We start from the raw sequence: 15,433 nt of genomic DNA on the forward strand, positions 1-15,433 counted from the left end.
TAAAGAGATAATTAAGAGGCTCAGCAAAAAATAGAAAAAGCCATCATTCATACCGAGACAGACATGAATTTAGTACAAGCTGATAGATAAACTCTACTTGTTGAAAATAAAATTATTGTGACATTTTCTGTATTAGATTTTTGGCAAGAGAACAGGGACATGTTGCACCAGGCTGTGAAAGAGGGAGTCTGTTTAGATGATGCTAAGAAATTCTTTCCCTTTGTCTAGCACAGAGGACATCATTTTCAGACAAAACTTTCATCAAGAGAAGTGCAATCAGTAGGTTTCACACTGGTTTACCTGTTAGCAAGAAGGGCTACCATTCAGCTCCAAAAGCCTCCTGCACTCGTTTCTGGATGGACAACTGCTCTGGAGTCAGGGCTGATAACTAAAAATATGTACTTTTTCCTACTCCCTTTAATAAGTGCAATCAAGACACAGAATCTATCCAGGTGTAGGAGGTGTCACACCTAGTTGAAATGAGCTATTGGCTTCCAAAAGCAATAACAAGAAGCCACGTAACACAGCCCTGCCTCATCAGAGGTTTGAGAGGTGATCAGTCAGATAAGCAAGGATAGGCTGGCTGCAACCCAGCCTCAGACACCTGCAGCCACACAGCCAGCAAAACACACAGAGCTAATAAAATCAACACTGAAATGTCAAGTTTCTTTTAAAAAAAAAGAAGTAAACATTCCAAGTCCTTCCTTGGTAAACACACAATTAATTTTTGATGAGGACTAACTAATATATGCAAAAAAAAAAATACTGCTCATTCTTATTGCCCGTCATCAATGTAGCTATCAGGAGATGCACTTTCAGTGGTGTCTTTTGTCTTTCAGGGATGAAAAAAAAAAGCATCCTATACCAAACCAAGCTGGAATATGTTTCCCTGGTCTTTTTTTTTTTTTAAGCTGAAGTGGAATCTAGCAGTACCATAAATTTGCTTACCCCTCTGTTCTGTACATGGAGCATCTCTCCAGAGGAATTTTCAGCACTCCATTATTTAAGCCCACAAAGAGCGACCTGTCGCTGTGCAGGATTTGGAGACTCTTGATTGCTTCCCGTTGTCCATCAGGGAGGATCTGCATTTCCTCTAAATAACAACTCCTCAGGCTCCTGTTAGTGGTAGAAAGGGCCTTCAAGATGGTGCCATACTCTAGCGGGACAAGAAACAAGGCACAAGTAAATCTTGGAGACATTGGCTTCGTATCACTCTCACCTTAAGATCAAAATACTTATGTTATGCAGTGGCTTAACATAATAATTTTCTAACATGAACACACTTGCTGGCTGTGGTATAGGAGGCTCCAGTTCCATGGTTACAATCCTAGGCAGCTCTCAGACATTACAGAAACCAGAAGGAAGGACTTGAGCCATCTGAGGAGTGAATACCTGGAAATATTTCCCACTTGGAGCACCGAGGCAGAAAAGAGCCTGGTTCTGTTACCAGTGAGTTGTAAGGAAGGTGACCTGAGATAGAAGGGATCATTTCTGGTGCCTCAAAGTCTATATTTCTTATGGTTTATGGAGCAGATCGGTGCAATTTGATGTCATGACAAATGACAACAGATGCAGCTGCCCTGCTGGAAATCTCAGAGGCCTCCATAACGACTGCATGGGTCATGAGTCTAATTGATCCTCTTCCTGGAAGAAGCTATCCTGCTAGCTTGACAAGGGGATGTTACGGCATCAGCAGAGCATATGCAGAAACATATATGCTTGTGTTCACAGTGCTCTTAGCAAAACAATCTGAAGATCTAAAAAATTGTGGGAGATTTATGATGGGGAAAAGGGGACACCCACACTGTTTTTCATTAAAAACCCCAAAAAGATCTGTCAGTCCCAATTGTTCTTGAACTTCAATCTTTCTATCCAGATCACTTCTGTATTGGTGCCAAGGCTCAGCAATTTACAACAGTGGGGTTGGCCGCAATGCAAAGAAGGTTTTTTTTCTTTTTTTTTCCCCTCTGCTTAGCAGAAACTTAAGTGTGGAAAGAGTCTGAAGATTTTTTAGTTTGGTTTTTACCAGGATTGATTTCGTGTTCAGTGCTACCTTGGAACAGGGTTGTTTCTCCTTAAGAATTTGATTATTTTAAAAATTTCAGGTCCAGCACAGCTTTGTCTTCAGTCACCACCAATCAGGGCAAGAAATCAAATGAGTAAGAAGCTTATGTTACTGCAGAAGGCTTTTCCATACAATTGATATGAGACAGAAATAACCCCGAGCTCCCTGGCTTAAAATGTCAATTTAAGATATCAAAATGGCAGAACCATATCATATTCCCATTTTAACTACAATCTTCTCATCATAATCAATGTCTAGGGAAGCTCCCACAGTGGGAATGTTATTAGAAGACATCAAAGATGATCACTTTTGAAGCAAGTGGTGGTAAAAGTTAGATAAAACAGTCCGGGAAGGTGGTGACATGAGAATGAGGCAATGACTCTGCATTCAGATCTGATATTAAACTAACACTTATGGAGGCAATCTGTCTTGTTCTGAAGTCAAACCTTCTGCAATAGAGGATAACAACATTATACCCATGAGGGTGGCCATATGGTCTGATTAATCAAGCTATTTAATTTAACCTCTGTCATTAGTACAAATATGGGCTAAGACAAGCATTAATAACACTTTACCCTTCTTCAGCACCTTTCATTTATCCAAGATACCTGTGCTTTTCAGAAGAGGCAGAGTGTCCTGCTAATTAAAGGATGATAGTAGAAATTAAGAAACTCAAACTATTTACTTAATATTATTACTACACATGGAAAACATTGTCTCAGCTTCCCCATCTGCATCACATTTCAGTGCATTCTTGTTCCTGAAAGCACAAGGACTCACATCCCAGTAGGCATGTGGAAGTGCATAGAGAAACCTCAGACAAGCCTGGAATTTAAGAATTATTATTGCTTATTAGAGATGAGATTGTAGTGCAGAGAGGCAATGTACATGCATAAAACCACAGCATGTTTTGGTCACCTCTGTTCTTTCCCTTTGCTATGTATTATGTGTATGATTAGTTGAAATGTTTTCATAAAAGGAAGAAAGATGTTACTGTCGTTTTCAAATACACAGTAGATTTATGGCCAACTCACTTGAGAATCTGCCTCAAGTCTTCCATCCTGTTTTTAATTCATTCAGGCAAACTAACTTCCATGAAGTATTGTGCCAAAATGATACTGAATGACTACTGTGTGAGGGTGTCACTAGCTGGCTTCCAGGGCTTCTAGTTCTATGAGCAAGTAGAAGCAATTTTCTTAATCTCTAGTGGTCTTACCTGTTCCAATATACATCACGTGGTAGAGAGTATCCTTCCCCTGAACAATATCAACCACTAGTTTAGAGAATCGAATGCTGTCCTGAGTCACATATGGATCTACAGTGACTGGCTGCACCACATCATTCATCAGGAACAAGCGCTGCGCATCCTGCAGGACTCTCTCCGTCAGGTTCTCATTTGGGCTGTCATCACTCAGCGTCCCACACTAAACATGGAAGATGGAACTTCAGCACCTCTGTTTTCTGTCAGTAACCCAAGACCAAACCTGGAAATACTCAATTTCCACCAGCCATGCCCTGCTGATTTCTTGGTGATGTGGGTCTGTCCCACAATCAGTCCCTTGGCATGGGTTATGGTTGGCTTTGGCCTGTAGCTCACTTTTATTAAACAGTTCTTCCCAACTGGTCTGCAGACCAGCAACGTGGTATTTCATTTCTTTGAGGTACCTTGGAGCCAGCATACCAAAGGGGAAAAGGTAATAACAAACTGAGGAGGGAAAAAAAGAATTAAAGCTAGGTATATAAAGAGAGATTTGAAGTTTGCTGTGGAAATAAAGATTTTGTGGCAATAAATCCTGAAGTATTTATAATAATCTTTAGACTCTACTTGGCATCTCAGTCTGTACAACACACAAAATTTGGAGGGTTAAAAAACCTAAAAAACTGGTTGGTTTTGGATCAAAGAATCTAGCTCATCACACTGCTTTTCTTTTGTGTTTTCTCTTCTAAACAGACCCCTCCAGCTTCACCTTAACACAAGCAGGTTAGCCACCAAGTGACCCCTTCCTCTTCTAACTTCATAGGCAGTGCAGATTGACTTCAGTGAATCTATCCTCCAGCATCAATGGAGATAAAACTCAGTGCTCTTGTCCATACAGAACAGGGAGGAAGAAGAGAATTTATCTTGTGTCTTTCAAACACAGAATCAAGGCTTAAACCTCATTCACTGATGACCGCATCTGAATAGTTTCACTAGAAAAAAAATATTCTTTTTCTTCATTTTGGGTGAAGGCATTTCCTTCATTGGAAGGAAAGTTAGCACACTGCAAATTAGGATGTTGATCTACTGCACTACAGCTACAGTGTACAGCTTTCCCATATGCATATTCTCAGTATGCATCAAAGCAGCTCTGCAGCATGGCAGTCTTTCAGAGGTGCACCATCTAGAGCTCCTCTTATCAGCTCACATTTACACAATCAGTGTAATCAGATCCCACAGCTGGTATACTGAGTCCTACAGCCATCAAGCCTTTAAGAACCTTTTCTGCAACAAACACACTTGTCAGCGTTATACAGAACTTGGTTTGTGTAAAAATCCACCATCAATATTTTGGAATTTGTATGAATTAGGTGAACAGGGTTCACATCACTTGTGAACATGCCCATTTACTCATCAGTTAGAATGTTGATCTGAATACCCAAACTAAAGATAACACCACTATTTTTTTTGTTTAATATCTTTAGATGACCTTTAATATCTTCTTTTTTTTTTTAACTTGTTACTATTTTCAGATGTCTTTTTATTTCTCTACTACGTCATCCCAAATTCTGAAAGTTTTCAGTTATATCTTTTCTGCTGTCTCCTACACTCCTTCTGGTTTACATTGCTCTCTTGCTTTGGATGTTTTCTCCCCAAATCTCTTTCCTTTCTAGAGCACCACTGAAGGAGGAGTTCCAGTGGCAGGAATGTCATTGTTGGTTTTGTTTTCTATTCTCATCAAGTCGCAGATAATCCTTTTGGGCTATTGGCAGCCTGTGTGCTGATACAGCATCCCTCTGGTTTGGTCTTATTTTGTTTTGTTCTAATTTCCTGATTATCCGCACTGTCCTGATCCTCTATATCCTTCAGTATTTCTCCTTCCTCCCTGAACAACAACAAAAAAAAATTGGCATCTTTCCTTCATCTTCCTTTGTGAACACTGAAGCAAAAAAATTAATTTAATTTTTTCACAATATCTGCCTCTTCTGTCACTAAATTACCCTTGTCATCTCCTAAAGACCCTTCACTGACCTCTTGTTCCTCCTGTACTTGAAAAACATCTTAATCTCTTCTTGCAATCTTCCTTTTGTCTGCCACATATCTTCTTTTCCTTTCCTTATTTTCCCCTGACCCTTTTCTTTCATCTTGCTGCTGCAATCTTTGCACTCCACATTTTATCTGATACTTTTCACTACATGGAAATGCTTTCCAAAGTCCTTTACTATTTCTCCAGGGTTAGCCCAGCAAGGGACGAAAGGAAGTCCTTGATTCTCATTTAACCTTAATATTCCTTTTAAATTACAGGAAAAAAAAAAGATCAACAGCCTGAGCGTGTCCCACCTTGTACAGAGAGAAGCCCTCCCTCAGTTGTTGTGGAGGAATTCAGAGGGAGAAGTCAGGCTCCTCAGGAGTAACTCAAGTGTAGACTTGCATCCCCTCTGTTCCTGCAGTGATTTCAGCTGACTGCAAAATCCCTTTTTGGAAGGACCCTGACATCACCAGCTTGAAGGCAGACGGCACTTGCAGACAAGCCTCAGCACCTCTGCCATTATAAGGCAGAACCAGATTCACACAATTGAGATGGAAATAATCACTGAGCAGAAGCAAGGACAGAAAGACAAGCCTGTCCTCCCTGGGATACTCCAGGTGGGAAGGGACTGAGCTGTAAAATGGGCTCTCACTTAAGGACTCAGAACTGTGGGGGCTGTCAAATGGATACTTTGTGCTGCACTGACAGAATCTAGGCATAGGTTTGTTCTACACATTTCAAATTGGCCTTAAATCACATCTCTGGAAAATTGCTCAGCATAAAATCAAAGATTTTTAAGGCTAAAAGGAATCCCTGTGACCATCATGATGTGGCCTGTTCCACCAGTCACTTCTGCAGTGTGTCAATAACTTCTGGCTGAGCTACCATGTCTTGGGAAGACATCCATCTTGCACTGAAACACTGCCTTTGGGGCCCTATTAAGTGATGAAAAATTCATCACATCCTCACACAGTTGATTACCTTTCTTGTTTAAAAACACAGGTTGTGTCCATTGTAGTTTGTTGACTTCAGCTTTCAGCCCTTAAACCTGAAGCTTTGGTGGGAATGTGCCTGCATGCCCTCTGTGAGGACCACAACCTCAGAGTTCACATGTCAGTGTAACGTGTAACAAGGACAAAAGTGTAAGTAGAGTGGATGTGCCCCGTTGTGTCAGAGTTTGGGTCCATTTGGGTGCGGAGGTGCTGCCCAGAGAAGTTGTGGCTGCCCCACCTCTGGAGGCATTCAAGGTCAGGTTGGATGGGGCCCTGAACAGCCTAATCTGATGCCTGATTCAGTGGTTGGCAGCCCTGCCTGTGGCAGGGGTTGGAACTACGTGATCTTTGAGGTTCCTTCCAACCCAAGCAGTTCTATGATTCTGTGATGGAGCCTGATGCTTCTCTTGCCATAGACCTTTATCAGCAGTTTTTAGAAAGTGGCTTTGAAAGGCTTTCAGTAGGGCGATTTCAGTGGTATATCCTGAAGGAAACCTCTCCTCCCAACATTTTTACCTAGAACACCACCTCTGGCCCACAGATATCTAAAATTCTTCATTCTTATAAAAGTTTTTGACATTCTTATCTTTAAAAAGACTCAACTTTTCCCACAAATCCCACAGTCTCAGTAAGATGTGGCAAGGGACTCCACAGAATAAAATACTCAGAAAGGTGGAGAAATGTCATTTATCTTCACCATGGGTCTACCTGGTGGAAGAAGCCCCATACAAATTAACCCAGTGGGATGATGGAACATAAGAAGCACTAGAGCAAACCAAAGGGTGGCAGCAGTACCTGGAAATTTGGGATGGGGTTAGCTGTCGGCAGCCAGGCTGATCTTGGGTTCTCTTGGTAACGGAAAGGGCCGTTAAATGCCTGAGTAATGGCACTGAGATTGAAGGCACACACTGCTGAGGCAGCTATGCTGTTTCTGGAAAAGGAGAGAAAAAAAAATCAATTTAATCATTAGTACATTGACATTTTCATCATAACAGACATCAAACTCCACTCAAATAAAATACATGTAAATTGCGGGGTAGACGTACAGTGACACCAATCTCACCGGGAGTAAAAATAAATAAATAAATTGTAAAATGCAAATGAATTGCATGGCAATTTTGAGAATGAATGTTAAGCTTGGTTTTAAAGTGCCTATGATTTAAGGGCCACAGAAGCAGTCCTGACATGAAAGGTGAATACAGTTTAATTTGCACGGGTTATTTGTGTCCGGTTTTATTTTTATTTTTTTTTCCACACCTCATCTATCTTGATTGATTACGAACAACCTAATTTTTAACCTCTTGGTGTTTCTCAAGGTAGAAGCCTATTTCTACCGGCTCCAGCTGTAAAATACATCCCCTACTATTTGTATATACTATATATATAAGCACACGCATGCATGCACACATGCAGGCAGAGGGAGGGAATGACAGCACACAGCAAGCTGGTGGTTACAGTAGCTCAGCAGGCACAAATGTCTTGCTAATATGTGCAAGTCTCTGTCTGCAGCGCTCACTGCTCTGTGTTCCCAGCTGGGCACAGTATCTGGCGGGGGCAGGCTGCTCGCAGTGCATACACCAGCCAGGGGAGCGTGGCAAGAGAAATGCTGCTACAGGAAGGGCTCTTTGGCAGGGAATTGGTTTTATGGAAGTGATGCTGGCCATGCAGTCTTGCACACAGATCTATTGGGTTTTGCTGGCCTGCTTCAGCCTTTCCTCTGGGGTCCTGAGCAGGCACAGTGCTTTGTGCCTCCACGGGATTGGTGAACAACTCTCTTATGGGGTTGGCATTTACTGAGTGGTAACCTGAAGTTCCAAACCAGCTGACAGCCCCTTTTTTAAAAAAAAATTTTAAATAAAAAGACTAACATCTAGAGAGGAAGATATCAAAATAAAGCTAAAAATAAAGCTAGCACAGAAGTCTGACTCGTCATGGCGCCTTTTAAATAACCCAAGTGCTGCTGTATGTATCCTGCTGCTAATTAAAGCAATTTGAATTCTCTGAAAAGAACATTTTTTTTTTTAACTAAACCAATAATTACACTTTCTCACAGAAAAAAAAAGCCTCACTTCACAGTCCCAGGCAGGAAAGCAGAAAGCCAGATTCTTTCACGGCATATTTTCTCAGAGCAATACAACATCAGGAGGAACTTTTCACTTTGCCTTCCCATTCCCCACTCCTGCCCCTGCCCTTCTATCCCTGGAGTGATGGAGTAGCTCCCTTTGAACATGTCAAAGCAACGCCGGGTGAACCTTTCTCCACTTTTGTCTGCTCACCGCTGACGCAGTGCATGCTTGCAGACGGCAGCTCTTAAGACAAAGCTAATGATGGATGACAAGTAAATGCCTGGAGGCACACATGGGAGGAAAAAAAAAAAAAGAATGAGATGGAAAATGAAAAAGGAAAAGAAAGAATAAAACCTTGCTAGTCTCACAAAAACACTTTAAAAAAAAAAGGGCCTTTTCAGGGCCCTGCTAGAGAATCCATAGTATATCCCTTTCCTTTTGCTGAAGAGGAGAAAGGAACGACATTTTTGATGAAATAACACTATCTCTGGCCTGGCATATTTCCCATCCCTCCCTACAAAGAGTCAGAACCCAGACTCCAACCAGAGGCACCAGTTTGGGCAGCAGGCCCTTGGCGTGACGTGCACCTTCCTTTATTCCACCTCCCACTCCCTGGCACTAACTAGGTGGTTTAGTTCAAGGAGGTTTTAACATGGTCTTCATTAGCTCACAGAAAAACTTTTAATAAAGTTTCTTAAATATTTCATCAGCTGCTTCTGCAACATTCCTTTGTACTGATTTAGCTGGATATAACATAAATCCTTACGTGGGTATAACCGCAACTAAATATGACACAAACTAATTGCCTTTTGTTATAAGATGACCCTAACTGCATTAAACATGAAACGTTCAAAATAAAAACACCTATCAAGAAAAAAAATAATAGTTCTGTGATGCATCAGTATTCCATTATAAAGGTACTCAGACTAGAGCGCACACCAACCCTCTTTGGTATGCAGCACTCATACAGCATGATATCAGTCCCAGTGGAAGTTAAAAGAATAATTACCATTATTTCTCTAGTCGGATGACAAATTGGAACACTTTCTCTTTGAACTCTCAAAAGAACATCATGTTGTAGACCCAAAACGCTACTTGATCTAACTTCAGCTATTATCAATAACTCATCTCTTCTATTACACAAATGTTACATATTTTATTGTCCTCAGAAGATACCGGAGGGAACGTACACCCATAATGTAAGAAGAGTGACTTAAGTGTAATCCAAAGGAGATGGGTAACACTGTATCTCACGTTTTTGCAAAATGGGAGACAGACACAAGAGAACTGTTCCAACCAAAGGTAGGCCATGAATCCCGCTTTACTCAAAATCTATATCAATTTGATTAATATAATACATTTATTAATAATTTTATTCTCATTTCCAATTTCTGTTCTTGGCCGGATGAATGGACAAATGGATAGATAAAACATTACCACTTTGGGCATCATAAAAGTCCTCTCTGATATTAAAAAAAAAAAAAAAAAGCCTCATCTTTATCAGCCACAGCAGTTGCCAGGTTTCCTTTTCATATTCAGGAAGTTTCACTAACAGCCTATAAATATTTTTTTTGGAGGGGAGCAGCTCAAAACCACAATAGATAAAAACTCACAGTCAAGGTCCAGTGCTCAACCATGTATATTTTTTTGCCTCTGTATCCACCTCATCCAACTGTTGCACGAGCAGGGACACCCAGAACAGATTGCTCAGGGCCATGCCTAGGTGGCTTTTGAAACTCTTTAAGAAGGGAGACTCCTCAAACCTTTTCTAGTTGCTTCTTCAAAGGCTTGCTTTTGGCTGGTGCTGGCAACAGAAGTGCAGAAGCCAAACATGGAAGGCAAATGAGGGTGGCCAAACACTTACCTACTTCTTGGCATTTACAAACTGGGAATATAATTTTGTCTCTGTTCACTCTCATAGAAGAAAGCACACACACTAGTTCTGCAGTTCAAAGAGGCTTCATATTCTTATTCATATCCATGGGTCCATATCCTTATTCCTATTGAACAGTACTCCATAGCAAAAATAGCCCCAAAGAAGTTGGCCACGAGAAAGGCGTTTTGAGTGATTGTCAGGTGGAGTAACTACCTCAGATTTCCACTCTCCAGTTTACACATCAGGATAACACCCCCCTAGAGGACATGTATTATTGAAACTCAATACCACACAGACTAGTTATAGCCTGAAACTTATCATCCTAGCCTTGGGCCCCAGAGAAAAAGTTATTTGAGTTTTTCTTTCTTAAAAAAATACATTATGAGTTTTTTAATATATTTTTTAATTAACTTCTCCTTTCTGCCTTCCCAGCTACACTAAATCATTCCAATTACAAGTTTTTTCAATATCAAGACAAGAAAAGGTGATTATAAAGTTTCAGAAATCATTCCTTCCCCCTGGAGTTCTAACGCTGCTTTTGATTTGTGGTCCTGAGTCTGTTTGCAGCAGAGATACAGATCCACTTAGAAACGTCGAAAGCCGTACGGCCTGCATGACCTTGCATCTATAATGTATTGTTTAGCAGCAGTTTACGCTGATTTCAGTATAAGCTATTGCGATGCTGTTTGCCTCTTCCTTCTCCTTTTAATCCTTCTCTCTAAGTGTATATATCTGCTCATTTCTAGGGCCAGCCCTGATGTTCACACAATAGTTTCAGATCATCCAGGCAGTAAACCTAGCTGAAAAAAAAATCATTTGTCTCCTAGGTCATTTTCAGGTCAGCTCTTTGAACTACATAAGTAACATCGCCACTACAGAAAATCTGTTACAGCTACAGAAGTCTGTTACAGCTCAAGTTTATATAAAATTAGGTAAGTTAGAAATGTACCATCGACTTTTAGGAACCCCTGACAAACATGAACAATGGACTGAAAACACTATCCTAAAGCACTGTTGCCATGATGGATAATACAAACCTACCTATTCCTTTGTGTTAACCAAAGGATCTTCCTAAAACTGTTGCTCAGGCTGCCTAAGAAATCAGGGTATTGTCAGTCTCAGACTGCTGAGCACCGGAGGACAGTAAAAACAGTGTAACTTACACATTAGTGGTGAAGACACCATAGATCAGGTCTTGCTCAGGAAGGTAGAAGGTGCTTTGCAATTCGTTGTAATAGAAAGGGATTTCTCCAGCACGGGAGCAGTTCAGCCTGGCCTTCATGAAAGTTGTCCATGTGTCCTCCAGCAAAAATCTTCCTCCAATGTCATTTTTGCAGACCCTGGCCACACGAGAATATACTGTTTTGCCACAGTCGTGTTCTACTGCATTCTCTCGGAAAAAGAAGTAGGTGAACAAACCGATGTCATAGGCAGCAATAAAGTTAGGCTCTGAAAAACAAACATGTGAAGAGATTTATACAGGTCAGAAATCAATCCATGCTCAACTTGCCCAATGCATTGCAGCCAGCTCCCTCTATACAGGCTGTCAAAGCTGTGACCACAGGGAGTTTGGAGTCAGCAGCAGGCATAAGAACAGTAGATGAGAATAATAATATAAGGCGGTAGAGCTCTAGCTCCATCTTTCAGATCTGGGAAAGAACCCATCATTTCCCCACTTCACTGGCAAAGCTGCTACTGACTTGAGTCAAAGAAGAGTTTAACACTTTGCCTATGCACTACTCTCCTTACCTGTAGTCATTTTACAATATAAAGCTTTTCCATTGGGTTCCTTTACCTATTCTTTTCTGAAGTGCATCTTATGGAGTATTAAATATGCTGTTTGCATCCGCTCAATTCCCCAGGCTGCTGAACTGAAACACTCAACCTATTTTCCCAGCGCAGTCACATCTGGCTTTTATCACAAAGCCTTTCCAGTTTCTAAGGCACAAAAGATTATCTTATGTCCATAGAACAAAACCACACCACAAACTGACAGTATCAAAGCAAGTACTCCTTAATTCTTTCTTCTTCTGCAATTGTTTTTACTATTTTCACAAGAAATGAAAAGAACTTGGCATTGGTTTGTAGAAAACACTTTGATTAGGCATTTAACAAAGCTTTAAAGTGTTCAGTCTTTCATCCCAACAGTTTATTTGGCAAAGAGAAAAGATTGGCCAATGAATAATATCCGACTAAGCAACAACAACAACAAAATCCAGTTGTTTTTACAGGGTGCTTTAACGATGCTCATTTTTGAGAAATGCTCAAGAAAAAGGAAAAAGAGGAGTGCCGAATTCCTTTAATGCTGCAGTCCAGGAATGATAGGAGAACAGAGTGCGGACGAGGAAGAGGAGGGCAGACTGATGGTGCTGCAAGGCGGCCTTCAGAGGTAAAATAAGGTAGAGAGGGGAGGGCACTGCAAGGCATCTCTGACCAAACTTACAAATTGTGAACCTTGGAGGGATAGTTGTAATCACCAATCTGACCTTCTGTCTAACAAATCAGAGAATAACAGCCTGTAGGACCACCATTAGATCCTACAACTAGCAGGTGAATTAGACCACACCTTTCAAAGAAAATCTCATCTTACAGGACAAAGTCACACAGCAAAATCACATCCATCTCTTTCCTCAGTGACTTGTCCAAATGACTGAAAACTGCCCCAGCTGCAACCTGAACTACTCCTTCCATTTGACATTATCTGGTTTTACTTCTCAGTTACAGACTTGTCATGACTTTTCTGCTAGATTGAATAACTACATCCTGCCAGAGATCTTCTCCTGATGTAAGTACTTCCATATCATGAGCAAAACACCTTTTATCTCCTTTTCAGAAAGATAAATAAATTGAGCTCCTTAAGTCTCTCACTGTGAGGTGGACTTCCCAACTCAAATCACTCCATGGCTCTTCTCTGAATCATCTTTTTCTGTTTCTTGTTGAAAAGGTAAAAGAAGATGAAATTACTCCAAAGACACTGACACTGCACAAAATCATAAATCCAAGAGTCAAAGTAGCTTTTCCAACAACAGGCTAGAAACTCAGTTTGTCCATCTTTAAACACCCCTGTTCCAATGTGACTTCCTTCTGAATTCTTAATTTATGCACAGACAACAAGCATGTACTTCTAATGAGTGTATATGAGTTATACTGCTTCTTCGTCCTAGTTCAGTCGTGCCTGATGACATCCTCCTATGACTTCTACTCTTCATGCCGACCTTATATAGGAATGTTTGCAGAAGCTCAGTTTAGTCTCATTAAGCTCATCAAGTCTCACTGTTTGTGTCCTTGATCAAAAGGTTCTAGAATTCAACAGAAAGATTCTGAATATTTGGTCAACATAGCTGGGCCAAAAGTCTGCTCTGACAAGATGTTCTGTCAGAAGATAGCTTCTTCGTGCAGGATTTACCAGTTGAAATTCTATAGCTTGCTTAATGCACAGTATTATCACAATGTGGTAACACATGCTTTTCATAACCTATAAATCCACAACAGCACAGGTTTACATGGAATATAACTTGCTGTGAAATTTCTCATTTTCAAACTGATCTTGTAGAGCAACCAACCATTTTCAGCTGAGTCAGTGGAGGTAGAGGTGCTCAATAAATTGCAGAGCTGGGTCAACAATATGAGGCTTTATGTAAAGTAGATCTACAAATCTCTGAGAGATTTTCTTGTTAAAAGGATGCATTTAGTTGTCTTAGAAGATAGACTCATAACTATATTAAGTAAACTGTCAAGACCCACTTTCCATATTCGATACCAACTTCCAGACTATTTTTAAACATCTTCTAAGCTGCACTGACTATTGTACCAGAAGCTCATCCCCACTGTAACTCTGTATTCCAACATAAAAACAGAGGGAAAGATTTACAAGCATGCCAAGTTGACTTTAATACACCTCTTGCTCATATATGACCCACAAGACTTTACCATTGAGCCACTTGGAGTTGTATTGTGCTGTCCTGAGTGGGGGAACATTTCCAAGGCTGCGGTAAATAGCAGGATCCCGTCCAGAGAAATCAATTACAGTTGCAGCATAGAGTTCTCCTCGTGATGTAATCACAGCTGTTGAGTTATGCCGGGGGTCATACGGGCACCGAGCCACTCCATTAATTCTGTCAATGATTTTGCTAAGATTTCCTACCTGTATTTAAAACAAGAGAAGAGAGAATGTAAAGAGCAGCTGGCTTTTGTACAGAGAATTCTGTTTGCCCATGAGTACCTACAAGCAAAGCCCTGGTTGTAAAAAAACAGGCAGCTAGAAAGCAGTAATGCCAGCAATGACTGTAAATTGACCTTTGCATACATCGTTTACTACTGTAAGAAGTTGTGTTTGAGCCTCACTAACTCTACTGCTTTGTAAGAAGCATGACTCCCCTTGTCAATAAAGTCTACAGACCCCCACCCACTTAGGGTAATCAGGTGCTTCCCTTCTAGCATAGATTTGCCATCTTCCACAGATACCTTCTGAATGTATACTGGCATTAAAAAACATAAAAGTTAACATTACTCTGGACCCACTCCCACAACCCTTGAAGCCAAGGGGAGTTGTGTCACTTATTTTGAATGAAACATGTTAAGTATTCAGGTCAGGAGACCCTCACAACTAAGCCTGTCTATTTTCCCCATTCGCAACAGTATACCCAAGGCTTACACAAGCAGTACCTTGTCTAGATCTAGCTGGTCCACAACACAAAGATTTTTGCTCCCTGCCTGTGGATACACCCACTGCTTCAAAGCAACCCAAAGGGTCCCAAAGACCAAAATCAAAACAGTTCCAGATCAACTGGACTTGAAACATATTCTCTGCTCCTGTGATGCACTGCCAATGGCTGGCATTCCCCTGTGCATGTATACAGCCCTCTCCTTCACCACAAAAGAGGTAAAACAGACCTGACGACTGGAACACACTGGTGAAAAGGCATTGGTACCACAGGTAAAAACCTTCTTGCCAAAAACAATCAGCACACGGACATAGTTCTGGCACTCTTCCTGTAGGGACACAAGACAAAGACAAATGAATTTTGAGACTCCAGGATTCTTTATGATTTTAGAAAGTACCTGCATTACAGATGGAATGCACCTTCCCTAGAGCTAATTTGGACCAAGATTAGTTGCATCACACTCTGCAGTAGTGCTCAGCTGCAGGGAGCTAGCAGTGTCAGCAAGCAAGCCAAAATTGCTGCTTACCTCTCTAATCATAGCCC

At 40.9% G+C, this 15,433-nt stretch overlaps 1 protein-coding gene across 1 annotated transcript in view; it reads right to left on the reverse strand.

Annotated features, from left to right (window-relative positions):
* Positions 1–15,433, reverse strand: part of SEMA5B (semaphorin 5B) — a 249,948-nt gene that overhangs the window by 50,969 nt on the left and 183,546 nt on the right. The window contains exons 8-13 of the mRNA XM_065751192.1: positions 15,120–15,218; positions 14,157–14,370; positions 11,390–11,675; positions 7,080–7,215; positions 3,282–3,489; positions 949–1,156 (exon numbers count right to left, since the gene is read on the reverse strand). Of these exons, the coding sequence (XP_065607264.1) occupies positions 949–1,156; positions 3,282–3,489; positions 7,080–7,215; positions 11,390–11,675; positions 14,157–14,370; positions 15,120–15,218 (1,151 nt within the window). The remainder of the gene's footprint in view (positions 1–948; positions 1,157–3,281; positions 3,490–7,079; positions 7,216–11,389; positions 11,676–14,156; positions 14,371–15,119; positions 15,219–15,433) is intronic.

This window comes from Cyrtonyx montezumae, unplaced genomic scaffold (genome assembly GCF_038088225.1).
Source record: "Cyrtonyx montezumae isolate F1298 unplaced genomic scaffold, pur_monq_1.0 scaffold_7, whole genome shotgun sequence".
Lineage (NCBI taxonomy): Eukaryota > Metazoa > Chordata > Aves > Galliformes > Odontophoridae > Cyrtonyx > Cyrtonyx montezumae.